This window comes from Phyllostomus hastatus, unplaced genomic scaffold (assembly GCF_019186645.2).
Source record: "Phyllostomus hastatus isolate PE091 unplaced genomic scaffold, TTU_PhHast_1.1 phas_scaffold_1674, whole genome shotgun sequence".
Taxonomy (NCBI): Eukaryota; Metazoa; Chordata; class Mammalia; order Chiroptera; family Phyllostomidae; genus Phyllostomus; species Phyllostomus hastatus.
In genome coordinates, this window is record NW_025334011.1 from 4,269,995 (window position 1) to 4,288,402 (window position 18,408).

The 18,408-nt window shown below is 38.4% G+C and overlaps 2 protein-coding genes across 5 annotated transcripts in view; one reads left to right on the plus strand and one right to left on the minus strand.

The window, feature by feature from the left end:
- The window catches only part of G3BP2 (G3BP stress granule assembly factor 2), an 84,051-nt gene extending 74,814 nt beyond the window's left edge, over window positions 1-9,237 (minus strand). The window contains exon 1 of the mRNA XM_045858263.1: window positions 9,052-9,237. The gene's annotated coding sequence lies outside the window, so the exon portion shown is untranslated. The remainder of the gene's footprint in view (window positions 1-9,051) is intronic.
- A 169-nt stretch (window positions 9,238-9,406) lies between these two features.
- The window catches only part of USO1 (USO1 vesicle transport factor), a 69,076-nt gene continuing 60,074 nt past the window's right edge, over window positions 9,407-18,408 (plus strand). For 3 of the 4 annotated variants that reach the window (XM_045858260.1, XM_045858259.1, XM_045858261.1), the window contains exon 1: window positions 9,408-9,651. In XM_045858260.1, coding sequence (XP_045714216.1) covers window positions 9,586-9,651 — 66 coding nt within the window. In that variant the 5' untranslated portion in view covers window positions 9,408-9,585. Of the gene's footprint in view, window positions 9,652-18,408 lie in introns of all 4 variants that reach the window. The other variant, XM_045858258.1, reaches the window with a different exon arrangement.

An 18,408-nucleotide genomic window follows, 5' to 3' on the forward strand; every position in this document is an offset into this window, starting at 1 on the left:
CTCTCTTTTTTCCTCAAGCCACCTGCCTATGCCAGTTCTAGACACTCTACCTACTACCTGCAAGTCATTGAGCCCATTCCAACCATCTGGGTAGTGTGTTCACAATCGCAGGCCACTAACACTTTACAGTCAATTAAAGAGCTAGAATTGGGAAGTGAGGGGTTGCATGGAAGTGTGGGCTGGTTTGAAGGTTCTCGTCCAGGCAGCTACCATCCTGCTGGCCATGAGGCCCAATCTACCTTGATCTCAAGAGACAACTTACAGAGTTCCCTGCCACCCCATCTCCCCACCCATACTTACTTGGGCGACAGACTCAGGCAAATGAGATAGATCAGCTACACCTTGTTTGGGGACTATGGATTACTGGTGAAAGTGGCAATGACTACATAATAAACTGTCTTAAGCTGGACCATGGAATATTGGCATCAGCCAGTGATGTGAACTAAAAAGGATGTGGTCTGGTTGTGGAATGGGACAGTAAAGCTTCAATCCCATTCTGTCTAATCAGGACCTGCCTGTCCAGCTGGCCAACGGGGGAGGAGAAAGAGAGTGGGTGTGGAGAGGTGACCCTCAAATTCTCCACAAGGGGCAAGAGTGCCAGGGTCTGGATCTGAAAAATCTGTCCCTCAATGAAGTTTTATAAACAGTTCTTTGAAACTGAAAATGGGGTTTCCTAATTTAGGTGTTTCATAAGTAAGCAATTTGTTTATTCTATTTTCTTTTCTTTTTAAATGATTTTATTTATTTTTAGAGAGGGGAATGGAGGGAGAAAGAGAGGGAAAGAAATATCTATGTGTGGTTGCCCCTCGCATGCCCGCAACCCAAGGCATGTGCTCTGACTGGGAATTGAACCAGCGACGCTTTGGTTCACAGGCCAGCACTCAATCCAATGAGCCACACCAGCCAGGGCTGTTTATTCTATTTTCTTAAGAGTGAAAACAAAACTGGACTGTACTTTCTCAAAAAGGGTGTAGATACAGCTTTGCTTGCAGATGTAAATATGAAGCAATATAAAAAGTACTTCTGTTAAATACTGCAACATGCTCTTTTGAACCTTTTGCAGAGCAACAGAACTGATGCTAGCAATATGCTAGAAGCATGGCTAGAAACATATTTTTCAAAAAAACTGGCCAGCAGTCAAATCCATTAGGGGATATAGCGAGCATCTGTTGTTTTTTCTATCCTGATAAACTTTCTCTTGGCACAGTATTCCAGCTTTTCTCTGAACAAAGTGCCCTGTTTTTATGCCACGTCCTTTGAGGTGAGGCGAGGATTCCCACTGCTTGCTCTGAGGTGGGAGTGTGAATCAAAGTCAATCAGAGCATCTCACACACTGGACTAAAGGAATTGGCCCAACACAGGGCCAAAGACCGAATCAGATCCAATAAGTAAGGAGACTTTTGCTGGGACTCTAAGGAGAGAAGTTAGATTTTCTTAATGAACTTGTACCTGGAAGATTTTAGGACTACATGTACTGAAAGCCATCTTGCCCTTGTATGGAGCCTGAGAAACCAATAAAACGAGCAGAGTCTAAAAACAGAGAAAGCCCAGATCCTGGAGAGATTGTTTTGATGTCCCAGATTAAGCCGTAATGAAGTAACAGATTTTCAGGAACATGAGCCAATGAAGTTTGAGTTGAGTACCATTATGGGGTAATATTTTTAAATACTCAGTTGTTAAGAAATGGATGATATACACTAACAATGGTCTGGGCCACCGCTCTAACATTTAGTGTATACTTAACTATGTTTCAAGTACTAAAGTATTAGGCACATTAAAGCTATCATCTGATCAAATCCTAACAACCACATGAGGAGAATACTATTACTGTACCTTTCGAAACAGGCAGAGCAGTCTACAGCACGTGAGAGTGACTTGCCTTTTCCAAGTCCTTGCCTTGGTCACATTTCATATCTCCTAAGGCAGGTGGCTAACATTTTAGCCTCTGAAACTTTTCAAATGAAATAGGAAGCATAAACAAATTAAATCAATCAAATAAAGCAGGATGGAGGGCAAGGCGGCAGAACCCTCTTTCTTGTACTCTCCTTCCCCAAAAACGTCTGGGACTTTAAAAAATATTTTGGGAAAAAATGGTGATGGACAGAGACTTGACTTGGTGCGGTGAACACACAATACAGTGAACAGATGATGTGTTGTAGAACTGTGCACCTGAAGCCTGTATAATTTTATTAACCAGTGTTGACCCAATAAAGTCAATTAAAAAAAATGAAAAGCACTTTACAGAATACAACAAGAAATAGCACTTTTTGTATGGTGCAATTTTCAAGATACATTAAACAGAAAAAAGTAAGGTGTAGCCCTGGCTGGTATAGCTCAGTGGATTGAGCACAGGCCTGTAAACTAAAGGGTCATGGGTTTGATTCCCAGTCAGGGCACATGCCTAGGTTGTGGGCCAGGTCCCCGGTAGGGGGTATACAAGAGGCAAGTACTCACTGATGTTCCTCTTCCTCTCTTTCCCCTCCCTTCTCCTCTCTCTAAAAATAAATAAATAAAATCTTAAAAAAAAGAGTAAGGTGTAGAACTGTGTGTGCAATGTGCTACATTTATTTTTTTAAGAGAGATTATATATGCATCTATGTATGTCTGGAAAAATAAACAAGAATTGTTTATATTAATTACCTTGGTGCCAAGGAATAGAAGGGAGACTCTTCGCTATATACCCTTTTGTACTTTTTATTTTAAGCTGTCTTAAAAAGAAGGAAGAGGCCCTGGCTGGTGTCCTGGTTGGTGTGGCTCAGTGGATTGAGTGTTGGCCTGTGAACCAAAGGGTCACTGGTTCAATTCCCAGTCAGGGCACATGCCTTGGTTGCAGCCAGGTGTCCAGTGGGGGGGGACACAAGAGGCAACCACGCATTGATGTTTCTCTCCCTCTCTTTCTCTCTCCTTTACTCTCTCTCTAAAAATAAATAAATAAGGAGGCGGAAGAGAAAAGAACCATTGCATAAGTGTAATGACTTTCAAACCAAGGTGAGCTGCCCCCTGGAAGGTTGAGATGGCTCTCCCAATGGGTGGTAATCTGATCCTAAAAATTTAAGTTCTTTCTTCTACAGTCATTTATCTTTACATATGACCAAATGTTAATTACTGAGCTGATCACTGAAGACCAACAAAATATTCATAAACTGAAATTAGGTAATAACATTTTCTGAGGAGCCTAACTCAACCTCCGTTTGGGGAGTCTGGCTGCCATGAGATGCTTAGCAACACTGCAGAATTTCTGTTCTCATGTGCACAGTCAAAGGTGAGAATTTCCTCCTTTGGGGAATTCATTCATCCACTAAAGTTACCAAGTGCTTACTATGTGTTGCATACTTTGCCAAGCCCTGAGGATAATGCAATTTACAAAAGTACTAAAATCTCTGCCCTTGTGAGTTTACATTCTGGTAGTGGCAGAGAAAGAGACAATAAACAAGAAAGAAGTAAAACATACACTATATTCCATTAATTTTATAATGAACATTTTTTCACATTTTATAAAACTTGAAATGTATTTTTTATTAATTAAATTTATCGGGGTGACATTGGTTAATAAAATTGTATAGTTTTCAAGTGTACATTTCTATGATACATCATCTGTACAGTGCATTGTGTGCCCACCACCCAAAGTCAGTTCCTCTTCTGTCACCATATACTTGGTCCCCTCACCATCCTTCTTCCCTCTGGTATGTGAGTAAAACCTGAAATTTAGATACATCTGTAGGAAGATGGCTTCTTACAACTTGGCTGGGTTTTTCTTTTTGGGATACACTTGATGTCGTCTTAGATCTGATGAAATATGGGAAAATAACACATATGGAAGAATAATGTTTCAGACTGAACAGTCTTCAGAGAAGAATAAGCAGAGCAGAGGGAGAAGTATAGGGAGACTGTAACTTAGGACGGTCAGGAAAGACCTAAGTAACATCTGAGCAGACATAAATAGGGTGAAGGAGTGAGTCATTCCCCTATGTGGGTGGAGTAGCAGGCATCCAAAATATGGGAAAGAACAAGTGCAAAGGCCAGGAGGCAAGAGCAAGTTTCAGAAACACAAGGAAACCAGTGTAGCTGGAGTGGAGGGAATGTAGCAGGAGATGAGGTCAGAGAGACAACAGAGGGGCCAGATTATATAAGGACTTGTAGACCACTTAGTGCAAGATCTAGCCCTTGAGTCTAGTCCTGCAGAGATCTCGGCCAAAAAAATTACAACATAGGTCACATGTATCCAAGACATAACATTCATTACTAGTGTGTGCTGAAATGTGGAAAAAAAATTGAAAGCACTGCAAATATGGATTCATTATATTTATATAATACACAATTTTTATTTATTTTCACTTAAAACCTAGAAATTATTAAACAAAGAAATATAAAAACATAAAGAATATGCCCTGGCTGGTGTGGATCAATGGATTGAGCACTGGCCTGTGAAGCAAAGGGTCACTGGTTCAATCCCCAGTCAGGACACATGCCTGGGTTGCAGGCCAGGTCCCCAATGGGGGCTGTGTGAGAGGCAACCACACACTGATGTTTCTTTCCCTCTCATTCTCACTCCCTTCCACTCTAAAAATAAATAAAAATAAAATATTAAAAAATAAAATTTTTTATTTTCAAATAATGGAAGCATGGATATTGCTAAAAATTCAAAAAGGGTTTTTTTTGTAAAAAAAGATTTTATTTATTTTTAGAGAGAGGGGAAGGGAGGGAGAAAGAGGAGAGAAACATCAATGTGTGGTTGCCTCTCACGTGCCCCCCACTGGAGACCTGGCCTGCAACCCAGGCATGTGCCCTGACTGGGAATTGAACCAGTAACCCTTTTGGCTTACAGGCTGGTACTCAATCCACTCAGCCACATCAGCCAGGGCCAAAAAATGTCTTTAATTATTAATTAATCAGACTCTTCAATGGCTGGTTTTGCAAAACATTTGTAACAGTCATCACAAACAATTTTGCTATGCTCAAGGCATAAATACTTTTCACAAGACTTGCAAAAATATTTTGATAAATGACTCATTTTGGATGCATAGTACCTAACACATCTTTTTCTTTTTCTGCTTGTCGAGGGAGCTGTATTATGTCATTAAAATTTCCTTCAATTTGTGTTTGATGAAGTATCAGGTGTAAAGGCTTATGCACATCTGTAGAGATTTGTAAACACCTTTTTATTTGTTCTGACAGTAAATGCGTTACAAGGTTTCTAATAAATACTCTGTGCCTTATTTCACATTGCTATTCAGCATATAAATAGTCTGAGCATTTATTTCTGCAATATTCAAAATTGTGTAGAATATAAACATAGGCCATCTTCTGGTGATCCTGGCCACATTATCTGTGCCTATCATTTGGTTCACAGTGTCAACTCCTTACTCCGTTTGGCTGTAATATTCTATTATGTCATGTGTTATAACCAAACTCACAGCTTAAACGTTATGGCTTAACATTAAACACATACAAACATGCAGCTAGTCATGACCTTGAACCTACGCACTCAATACATGTAGAAATATTTAAGAAAAGAGTTTGTTTTGTACCTCAGATCAGCTGCAACCTCAGAAGGGCTAGAAAGGTTAGACAAAAAAGTACAAAAGAATAAAGAATTTGGAGTCAAACTGCCAACTTATGACCCAGCTCTGTTACTTCCTAACTATATGACACTGTCCAGGTTACTCTGAGTGCCTTTTTTGCCATCTGTAAAATAGAACTGATAAAACCACCTATCTCATAAGGTTGTTGTGAGGATTACGTAAATTGTTTTATGTCAAGTACTTTGAATAAATAGAGACTAGCATATATGAAACACGAATATGTGTTCAATGTTATTATTGGTTGGTTATGAATTTCAATTGCTACTTCATCGTTATTGATTTATTTTGCAATATGTTGTTCACTTAATGAATAGTAATGCATAACTGTATCAACAATATTTTTGGACACCGATTTCCCAGGAACTAGTCTTTAAAAACCTGTGTGTGGCTATTTCTAAGAGACTCATTTCAGATTGAAAGACACAGACATAGTGAAAGTAAAGGGATGAAAAAAGCTATTTCCTGAAAATGAAACGAAGAAAAAAAAGTCTGTGTAACAAATACTTATACCAGACAAAATAGACTTTAAAACAAAGCCTATAAACAAAATATATCAGGCTGAAAATTACATGTAAGATAAACTTTGAGTGTGGCTATTAGCACATGGAACTAATTGCAATCAGAGCTAAGAAGCCTACTAGGTTTGGGAAGAAATTACCTAGATGAACATGGAATAAAAAGCCTTTTACTTAAAAAAAAATCTATAAGAGACAAAGAAGGACCCAGGAATTCCACTTCTAGGTATTGATCTAAAGAAATACAAAACACTATTTTGAAAAGACATGTATCCTTATGTTCATTGCAGCATTGTTTACAACAGCTCAGGTACAGGAGCAACCTAAGTGTACATCAATAGATGAATGGATAAAGAAGTGATGTATATACATAATGGAATATGATTTAGCCATAAAAAATGAAACCTTGTTATTGTTATTGTTGAGTTTGTTACTAGAAAATAAGAACGGATGGGAAAAATGGGCCACTGAACTACAGAATAATAAGGAAACAATTTAAAAAATGAATTTAAAACCAATGACTTTTGTTAGTTGCTCTGTTGTCAGGTTTGCTTTAGTAAAAGAAAAATCACTTTTATTTACCCAAGTTAAAATTTTGGATTATGTGTATTTTAATGATTCATGGCATTCTTATCCTAAGTGTTTAGATTTATGAGAGTCAGAAGTACAATGGTGAAAGTCAGGCAGTCACAATTTTTTCATGTTTTTTTCTCCTTGATTTAAGAAATGGTTCTTAAGTATCTATCATAATAAAGGAATTATACTAGATGATTAAAGAGTACAAATAGAAACAGGACACAAACCTTGACTTTATAAAATTAGTGGAAGTGAATTCGCATGTCCCTTTCTCTTAAATAAGGATAAGGAGTCCATTTCATGGCTGCTCCATAGTGATAATGACTCTGTTCCCCTTTCAGACCCCAAATGAGGGACAAATTAGCCACTGTACAGTCTCTTCTTCCTCCTGGGCCTAGAAGTAGCGGGCAGCTCCAGCCTTTCCCAGGCATTGGGAGAAAGACAAGACTGAGAGGTCAGGAAGAAGTCTGGGGGCTCCACCCTCATCTCCTCTGCACCCAAATGTCCATCCCTCCTGCCTAGTCCTTCCTACCCAGTGATACTGTTAAGGAAGAAAAGAGGTCAAATGAAGGGAAAACTCATTGTGACCTACTATACTCACCAAAACTTAAAACAAAGCAGGACATTTTGAAAAGTTCAGTGCCCTTAAACAATTTTGCTAAAATGTAAAAGCATTGCTTTTATTACCAAATAATACATGTAGTAGACATCCAAGGAGCCCCACTCTATCTTAGAGCTTTATCCCTGATGATGGGGTAGAGTAGGGCATGGGGAAGAGGCAAGGAGAGGCTCAAGGAGGGATGTGGCTTAGGGACTGGGTGAAGTTGCTTACACACATTACTTGATAATAAAAAAGCTGAGCATTGGCTGGTTACTTTTTTAGGATGCAACAAAATGCCCCCATGGAAAATGTCTGATGCAAAATGTCAAGTGTCTAGTTTTAAAGCAGTGGACAATGTTTAATGCACAGTATTTTCGGCAGTTTGACCCCCACCATTACCCAAGTCATCCAGGCTTAACACCCTGACACTATAAAAGGAATTTTTACCATAGCCTTTGTGATATGTGTTATCTACACTTCTATCTAACAGATGCAAAAAGGACCCTCCTCCTCAGCATAATATTCATATATCCTTTAATGTATTCTTCATTTATCCATCAATACCACCTCTTATCAGATAGTGCTAAACCACAGATACAATAATAAATAACATAACCCTGCCCTTAACACAAGCATTTATTGAGTTTACCACATATTAACAATTGCAAAGTACAATATACAGATTTCAGGGAAAGCTTTTGAAAATGCTAGAGTTGTCTTAGGCAGGAGTTTCCTTGATGAAGAGGAGAAAGGGGAAGAGCATATACCCAGAATATGTGAGGAAGGCAGGAGCTGTAAGGATAAGCAGGAGCCGGAACATAACAGGCCTGTGTATCAAGCTAAGGAAGTTTGGATTTTATTATGAAGAGAATGGGCAACCACTGGAGGATTTTATGTATGGGGACATCTGTCACGGACAGATGTTTTGTAACTGCTAGGGAAGTCAGGGTTTTAATAATGACAAACTAGTTAGGAAGCTATTGCCATAATCTTGATGAAAAATGATGACAACATAAACTATCTCAGAGGCAGAGAGGATGGGACCTATTGCAGGAATACTGTATTCCATAGACATGAAAGAACTTGACTACTAGACATGTGGGGGTGAAATCCAGAGTTTGTCTTCCCAGGTCTCTCCTTCTAGCTTAGGCAATTATTTGGCTAGTGGTACTATTGATCATGGCATGGCACAGGAAGTATATTGATTTTTTTCTTTGAGGGAAACTGGGGAATCTGAAGCCTGTGAGGCATCCTAGTGAAGAGGCACATGAATCAGTTGGCTAACTAGACCCTGCGCTTTTTATGCTCAAGAAATCTACAATACTACTCCAGAAACATATGTACTTAGCAATCTCACTTTGAAAAGAACAAGTCATACGATTTGAAAATACATTTTTTCATGCTAAAAATCCACTGAAAAATGCAGAGGTTGAAAGTTAATAACAAAACATTATGCTATTTGCTGTCAAACTGACGCTGCAGATCAGTGTATTTTCTGTAGTAAGCTAAATGCAGAGTTCCATTGGTTTCCTCCTCACACCACTTGGAAATAGCAGTATACCTGGTGTTTAGATCTAGAAATTCCTTTCAGCGGCATTGAAGAGCAAGATCTGAGAAGTGCGCCCTCCTGTGGCAGTGAATGAGGGGGCTCTAGCATCCTTTTTATCACCAAACAAAGCCCCGTAAAGAAATACAATTTAGGGGATCCGAAGGCCACAATGTTCGTAGTGCTAACCGCAAAGCCAAATGAACCCTCCCAGCGGCCGGGATTCCTTACCTGTCACGTCGGCCGAAGGAAAATTTCACTTTCGACTCAACAAAATACGACCCCAGATTTGACAGGTTTCAGTAATTCCAGCTCGACGACAACCAAACAGCCTCCGAGCCAAAACACACACACTATCCCGATCCTCTCTAGGCTGCAGGGCCGGGCTTCGACCACGTGGGTGATTAGGGTCAGCGACAGCGGTCTGCAAGGGGAGGGTATAGGAGGCGTGTCCCTGAGGAAGGAGGCGGTGCCTGGACAGTGGGCGGGGCTTGAGAGTACCCGGGCAAGGGCCTCCTCTCTCCTGCTCTCTGCCTTTACCTTCGCCCTTCAAGCCGCCACGTAATGCCACGTATTCGCGCGTGCGCATCTCCACTGCTAGTGTTTCCGGGCTTAGGGGGCTGGAGCGGCCGCCGAGTAGGAGGTGGTGGTGACGGCGGCCGCTGAGTGTGAAGTGCAAGATCTAGGGTCAGTCCCTGCGGAGGACAGGGGAAGTTATTCTTTCTTTTACGAAGGGGCTGGTAGAGCCAGTCGCTCAACGACAAGATGAATTTCCTCCGCGGGGTAATGGGGGGTCAGAGTGCCGGACCACAGCACACAGAAGCCGAGACGGTGAGAGGAGCGGCCGGTCCGGGACTTGGGAAGGGTCCGGGCAGGAAGGGGGACGGAGAACTCCCGCGCCCCACCGTGGGGCCACATGCTGCCCCTCCCTTTGCCTCCCTTTTTCTCCTGAGACCCCCGAGTTATTTCCTTACGCCCCCAGCACAGTCCCCACCGCGTCGGCTCGGCCCTGCTGACTGCAGACGCGTCCCCAAGCTCCGCAGGCCTCGTGAGGAGGGTGGTCTGTGGAAGGTACCGCCCGGGAAAGGATTGATACAGGGCAAAGGTGGTCTGACCAGTCTCCCACGCCCCTGGAGGCCACGGGCCTCTTCCTTCTCTTTTGCGAGTGTCTCCACTGGCGGAGAAGAGCATGAAGTCCTGCTCCCTCTCTCGCCGTCTGGAATGGGGCATTGGGGTTTAAAACCCAGCTGTTAATGAGAACGTGTGGCTAAGAATAAAAAGATAGTTTAGGGTACAGAGCCACCTGCTCCTGTCGCATCAACTGGAGGATGGATGGTCTTCTGCCAGGTGTTATCAGTTCGGATCCCCGTTTTACGGGCTTTCGCAAGTATGTGACATTTGGGAGCTACTTTGACGTTGTAGGGATCTTTAGCTCTCAAACTGCTTTGCAGGACACATCCCCTCGCTTTCCCTTCCACCCACCCCATTTAGAGTCTGAATTCGTGGTAACAGGATTTTCGACATCATGTTAGAAAAATTCTTAGCCACTGAAAACAGTCTGATAGGTGGTTCAATTTTGGGTTTACGATAAATTTTGTGACTTTTGGTAGTGTGTATTAGAAGTAAGTGTGTATGACTTTTCAAAAATAAACATTTTATGTTAGGTTTACGGAAAATTGACAAAGTATGACATTTCAAAGGCAACTTTGGGTAGTATTCATACACATAGCTGGAATGTCTGTGAACATAAATACCATGTTCTGTGTTACTGGGATCCTGAAGGGTAATAATAACTTTAATTGCCAAGCTCTGACCTTGTGCTAGGAACTGTGCTGAATTCTTAAGTCCACATTCCCCTTTAATCCTTAACCACCCTATCAGATAGGTGATAGAATCCTCATTTTATAAATGAAAAATTGAGGTTGAGAAAGGTGAGGTAATTTGACCAAGGTCACACTGCTAGTAATAGAGCCAGGGTTCAACCAAGGTTTGCTTTATTCAGAGCCTAGGCTTTATTCCTGGTGCCCATAGTTTAAAAGTCACCTGGGAATTTTGTAAATTTATATAATATTAAAAGTAACCTCACAGATCTGGGTTAGAACTGTTTAAAGCAGAAGTTTAAAGACGGTGAATCTTTTTTCCTTCATTTGAAAATCAGGAGATTTCATACACTAATATGCAACTGATCTTTGGCTTCTCTTATTAGTTCCCACCTGGCTATAAGGTGACTGAGCTGCCCTGTTAGAAGATCATGCCTGTCCTCATTACCGTAGTCACAGTCACAGCCTACCTCTTCAGCTTGTCTTTTTTCTTTATCTGATATATTTGCTTTTGTTTGGGGCACTGACTTGAAGTGTGGTTTACTACAACTTGCTTTGGAGTTAGACCTTGATTTGAATTCTTATCTTCCACCCCTAATGGATTGGACAGGTAAAAGATACCCTATTTGTAAAAGAAGGAAAATGCCTATTCTTATGGGTATAACGAGGATTAAGTGAAATGAGGAATAGAGCCTGACACTTAGTGTGTGCTCAGTAAAGCGTAGTTTTTATTACATGTTTTTTGAGGAAGAATATTCTTTTTTTTTGTTACAGTTGGAAGGTGGCATAAAATTGAGTGTAGGATTTTAAAGCTGGAAGGCCCTTTGCAGCTCTTGCAAGTTGAACCCGCGCCCCCCCCCCACCCCCCCCCCACCCCCCCGCCTCAGTTTGCAGGTTAGGAGACTGAGGCCTAGAGCACCCAAACAACCTGCACAGTATTGCAGAGCTGAGACTGGAACACTTTCGTCTTGCCATAGTGAATGGAACAGCATCCTTTTTATATCAGATTTCAAAACGAGTTTCATTGACCACATCAAACTGTTCACAGTTTAGAGTCAAAAATGTTTAAATTTTTTCTCTTTTTTAATTTAGGTAGAAAAAGGCACTGATTCCTGATGATTAAAGCCTCCTAACTCTTGACATACTTTGCTGGGTGCAAATTATTTTTACTAATTATAATAAAAGTGCTACTCATTTTTTTGAATGCATGCACAGGCTTAGGCTTAATTTTCCATCTACCTTCCAATTAATGCCTTTTTAAAAGCTAGTTTTTTGAAAATCCCAAGACAGGTGTTAACTACATTTGATGATAAATCATAGGGAAGTTTTCCCTTGGCAAGTTGTATCTCAAGGCATGAAAGTTGGCTAAAGTACACAGAAGTATGCAGAGTTAACATGCTGTTAGGGCATTTCTTTTTGGATCAAATTTTGATCAGCTGGCTTAAAAAGCCAATATAGACAGCTGTACTTTCTTTTAATAAAAATTGAGTGTGCATTTAAATTTAGACACAGCTTTGGTCTTGTCAAGCACATTTTATACTAGTGTCATAACTGGTATGTATTTTCTCTCTTGACTCTCTTGCAATAAATGTCAGAGAATAATGATTTGTGTTTCATCACTTCTATATCCAACTAAAGATGTCTCATATTTTTAAGCAGTATCTATTGAAAACGACACGGCTTTTTAAAAAAGTTAGATTACTTACGGTGGTTCTAAAAAACTAGTATCACTTAAATTTTACATACTTTGGTATTACCAAAGTGTGTTCCAAAGAAAGTAAGTAGAAGTAGTAGAAGGAATTTTGTTACTAAAGACGTATGCTGTGTGATGATCAAAAATGGCACAAAAAACAATATTTATACAAGATTTATTAAACAAGCACTATGTTATGTTTTCAAGTATTTTCAAGATGGAATTATAAAATAAGTTATTTGCTAAATTTACTTGACAAGATCCTTCCCTTCCCCCCATCCCACAAAACTGCGGATATAGTGTTTTGATGAACATACTTAGGGAAAAATTGTCCTAAAGGAATACTACATTTAGAAGTTCTTAATTATCATCAGCATTATTGAGTTCATGAAATATTTCCCTTTGAATACCTGAAAGATAAAATTAGTCCTGATGCTTTAATGATTTAAGAAATAATAATTACCCTTGAATCTGATTATCTTTTAGGAAAGAATGGAAGAATTTCTTACATAGTTGTTAATAGCAAATACTATTTCTCTCTTTTTATTTATTTACCTCCTGTTATTTATACTACTTCGTCTTTTTGTTGCCTGTCATGGATATCAGACAAGGCATACTTATTTATTATACCTCAGACAGAAGTGTCATAAGCATTTTTTGCATAAAAAGTTACCTTTAATTTGAAAACTTATGGTATTAGACTTTGAGTGCAGCATTTGTGATAGGTTATTTGGTAGACAAGTTTCATTGTTATGCCTTGCTTACAAAGGATGTGCTTTTGGAAAGCATCATTAATTTCTTAGAGAAAGCATGGAGAATAAATGAAGCAGTATGTTACCTAGTTTGACTTACTGGTAATTGCAATGGAAATAGGTTGTGTTAGAGTCATTGTATTTATCTTCTAAGAGGCTGGTATTTGACTTTGTAATGTTCTCACTTTTTTTTTAATACAGATATCTATTTCATTAAAAAAGTTATAAACTGGTACATTGCAGGGTCATCTTAGAAACTGACAAGAATGAAATATATTGCAAAAATTTTACAAATCTTTGTAGGTCATTGTTCAATGTTTGTACTTGTTATTTGAGATTTTTCCTTTTCATTGATAGTTACTGTATATTATATTCATGATACTAGGCTACATGATTTTATTTGCAGAGCCCTAGCGCAGTGATTTGAACAATTCTTAAACAGATGCCATAGTAAAGACTGCGTGTATTGCATGTAATATTGGTTTATTTTCCTAAGAAGTAACTTGACATGCAGTCTATTGAGGAAACTAAAATAACTTTTGATCACTTTTCTTAAAATGTGTCCACTTTTCTTTTAAATTATAATAATTTAGGTCATCCGAAGATGACTGGCTTTTACTTTTATTTATTTATTTTTGGGGGGGTCAAATCTCAATTATAGAGTTCAATTTAAAACAAATTAAATCTCTGGCCCTTTTTTTAAAAAAAATATTTATTTATTTTTAGAGAGGGGGAGGAAGGAAAGAGAGAGAAGGAGAGAAACATCAATGTGTGGTTGCCTCTCTCGTGCCCCTCAATGGGGACCTGGCCTGCAACCCAGGCATATACCCTGACAGGGAATTGAACCAGCGATGCTTTGGTTCACAGGCTGGTACTCAATCCACTGAGCCACACCAGCCAGGGCAAATCTCTGGCCCTTTCTTATATCCTAAAACAGTAGTATTTATTATTCCATTTAAACAATATAAATGAATTGACTGTTGATTAACATGAATTATTTTAGTCCTAGAGGAACCAGTCATGGAAGGAAAAGTTTTCTTCAAGAAAGGTAACATTATGTGTTAAGTTTCATAAAGGCAAAGTTATATCATCAAATAAATTAGTATTAGGGTTTGATAAATATTTGTTGAATAAATGACTGAGCCTTGACTAGGTGGTTCATTTGGTTAAGAGCATCATCCTAATACACTAAGGTTGAGGGTTTGATTCCCAGCCAGAGCACATATTAAAAGCAACCAGTGAATGCATAAATAAGTGGAACAGCAAATTGATGTTTCTTTTTCTCTCTTCCCCTTCCTCTCTCTCTCTAAAATCAGTAAACAGAATAAGTGACTGAATGGTTGAATTAAATCTCTTAAGTTAAAATTCCTGCCTTCATTTTTACATATCAGTTAAATAGTTACTGAATACTAAAGAAAATATGTATTTATGTCCGGAATTGTAAGAAAATACTGCAAACTACATTATATGAGTACCTGTTAAAATTTTTTTAAAGATTTTACTTATTTTTAGAGCGAGTTTGAGTAGGGTAGAAGAGAGAGAGACAAACATTGATGTGAGAGAGAAACATCGATCAGTTGCCTCTCGTAATTGCCTGACTGGGGCCCAAACATGTTATCCAACCATGTGGCCTGACCGGAAATCAGACCTTTCACCCTTTCATTTTGCCAGATGATGCCCAATCAATTAAGCCACAGCTGTCAGGGCAGTGTCTGTCAAATTTTAAATATTCCTTCAGCATTCTAGTTTTACAGCACCTTCTCTTTCTTCCCTTTTACTTTTCAGTGGTTTTTCACTTTCACATTCCTCATCTCACTTTTTGCTTTCCTAGTCTTTCTTATTCCTTTGGTTCTCTTTTGGTCTCCTTTGTGTTTCACTTTTTTAACAAATTGAATCTCGATTGTATTTTTTTCCCATTACCATTTAGTCCCCTAACACCCCCACCCCCAGCTGTGTATCACTTACTAAAATAATAAGTGGCACCATTGGGTAGCAGAACAAACATTAAAGTCAGGTTATTAAGTTGTAATTTTGATTATGAATTACAATTTACCAGTTGTTAGTGGGATTATTTGCTCTTTTCATATTTATCTTGATAAGTGGAATTATAAATCTTACATGGGAATTACTGAAAACAAAGAAGAGTTCTGATACATAATCACTTGCACACAATGTTATACCCATTATTTGATTAATAAGACTTCATTTTTTTAATTACAAAGTAGCAAGTAATACTGGTAAAGTTTAAGTCCCTTTGACTCCCATCTCCAATTTCAGTTCTTATTAAAAAAGTAACAAGGTATAAATCTTTTCAGACCTTTATGCATAATCATACATTTGTGCAATATGGAATCACATATTTGTATAAGGATATTTATCCCTTTTTCATAAATGATATAATGTTTATGGTTTTCTATAGCTCATCTTTTTCATTGATTGATATCTCTTAGAGAACTTTGCATGTCAAAACATGGAGCTACTTTATTAGAAATTATTTAAAATATCAGATTTTTTTGTTATTTTTGTTAATTATACTACACTGTCTTCTAATAGACTGTAAAAGCATCTTTATAAAAGGTTCTACGTCTAATTCATCATTGTCTTTATTTCTCACAGCACTTTATACCTAGTTAGTATAATATGAGTTGATTGAAGAGCTATCTTTTTTTTCTTTTTTAATCCTCACCTGAGGATATGTTTATTGATTTTAGAAAGAAGAAGTTGGGTGGGGGGAGAGAAAAACATCTAGGTAAAAGAGAAACATCGATCTGTTACCTCCTACATGTGCTGTAGCTGGGGATCAAATCCACAGCCTAGGTATGTACTGTGACCAGGGGTTGAACCCACAACCTTTTGGCGTACAGGACAACACTCCAACCAAGCGACCCGGCCAGGACTAGTTGAAGAACTGCTGTCTCTTGAGTTTTCCTTGTTATCCTTTTCTGGTTCCTCTAAATAAAACTAACTCTGGATTAAATTTTACTCAAAAATACCTTTTTCTCTTTAAACCTGCTTTTTGTTGATACATAGTATTCTGTTGCTTAATGCAAGAGTCACAGACTCAAATTTTAACACTGTCATTTGGATAACAGCATTGTTCAATGAAGCAGGTTGGATTAGAGAAGAGAGCAGAGGTCTGGGATGAAACTGGAGCCTGCATATCCTGACTTAAGAGTGTAGCTGGTGCTCAAAGCTAGCCAGTTGTTGCCTCCAGGAATGTAGGCCGAGAGATAAAATTTAAGCAAGTGATTAAGCACTCAAGCTGCTTGGCTTTGAATGCCATCCTACCACTTACTAGTTTTGTGAACTTGGACAAGTCACCCACTGTGACTGTTTCTCAGATCTAAAATGCAGATAGTAAAATAGTGTTTATCAAATAGGGTTTTTTTTTTAAGATTAATATAATTAAAAATATAACGAATTTCAGAACACAACTGGCACATAATAAGTGCTATATATTCCAGATTTTAATGATTCTTAGATGCACATTTGCATTTAAAGGTCTTTAAAATCAGGTGGTATCTTGTCATTATAATTGGCACTATTTTTTTGTTTTTGGTGATACATTAAGAAATGGTGGCTCTTATAATTGATAGCTTCTTAAATTGTGTGAAATACAGTGTGAGCTATTACTTATCAAGCTGATTTTTTTCAACAAAAGGTGGGAATCTTTATATGAAATCTTTAGATTTTGAAATGGTGGCTTAAAAATTATTTTAAACACTGCATTACCATGTTCCCCTACTTACCAAAAATATCTTGCAGTCTCTGTGTAGTTTGCAACAGGTACTCAGACCAGCATTTCTCTGCATGGGAAGCAGTGTAGGATGGTAGAAAAAATGTGGGCCTTGGAGTGATAGATCTGAAGACTGGTTAGAATCTGAATTGTGCCACCAAATAGGCAGTGCGTTTTTCAGTTCGTTGCTTATTTCTTCTTTTTTAAAAAAAATGTTTTGTTATGCTATTACAATTGTCCTATTTCCCTCCCTTCACCACCCTCACCCAGCGTGCCCCTCTCATTGCTTATTTCTGAGCCTAATTTTGTCTTCTGTAAAATTAGTTTATTAGTTTAGATATTGGGTTAGCTGCTGGAACTGAGGCCAGAAAACAGAGGTCTAAACAAGACAAAAGTCAGGCTTTCTGCACTAAATGCCAGTTAGAAGGGTATCCCTAGGGTAGGGTAGTTCTGCTCTCAGGGGAGTCCAGGTAGGTACCTAGGTGCTGCTCTTAATGTTGCTCTGCCATCCCTAGGATGCTGCCCTTATGTGAATTGTTAAAGATGCCCCATTGAACCAGATTCAGGCTCCAGGCTGAGGGAATGAGGAAGAGGAATGAAGAACAATTAGCTTCCTTCTAAGAACATGACCTGGAAGTCCCTGCCTACGTGTAAGGAAAGCTTGGAAAGTAGTCTAGGTGGACAACTGTGTGCCAGCTGAAACATGTATGGTTCTGATCACTAAAAGGAAGAATGAATGGGAAAAGAGGTACAACTGTACTACACTGAGTTGGTTTTTCAAGTAAGGAATAAATGAAATAATGGTCTTGAGACCTATAATTTCTGAATGTAAGTTACATACTTGTGTGCTGCAAAATTTTTTCTCATTAAACACCAACTGAAAAATATAGACCCATGTTTGGTCTAAACACTGTCTTTATAATGTTGGAAATATGTATATATGTTTTTCTTTCACTTGGCTTCAGTTGTCTGTAAAGAGTAGCAACATAGCACTTTATTATGGAGAGATCACTTATTCAGAAGCTTTAACCATCGGGAATATTATCAGGAGGTAATAAGGCTTTCACATAACAAAGCAGAAGTTGCCATGTTTATGTACCCAATCTTGATTTCAAACCCAAGTAATTTTTGGTTGTAGCCATATTACTATCTTGCTCAATTATCATATCTCTTAGTAACAAATCAAAATCTTCAAAATTTAAATAATCTGTCAGAAACATAAATGATGGAAATGACAGCCACAACCTAATAGAATAGAAGAATGATACAAAAAAGTCATAAAAATCTTGGTAATAAAGTTCATTAATATTTGAGTATTTGTAGGTACCAGGTACTATGCAGAAACTTTTATATTTATCACTTCATTTAATGCCTAAAATATCCCTATATATGATATTGGCGAGGACTTAGGTTTAAATCTAACAAAGCTTATAAGATGCGGTTCTTTGTTTAAGAAGACAGAGAAGCTTGTAATTAGTTTTAGGTTACTATCAGATATCACTAAAATGAAAAGACCATTTTGGTACCTGACAGAAAGTATCTGAAATAGCTCAATCATGATTCTGGATAAGTAAGTTGTATTCAATT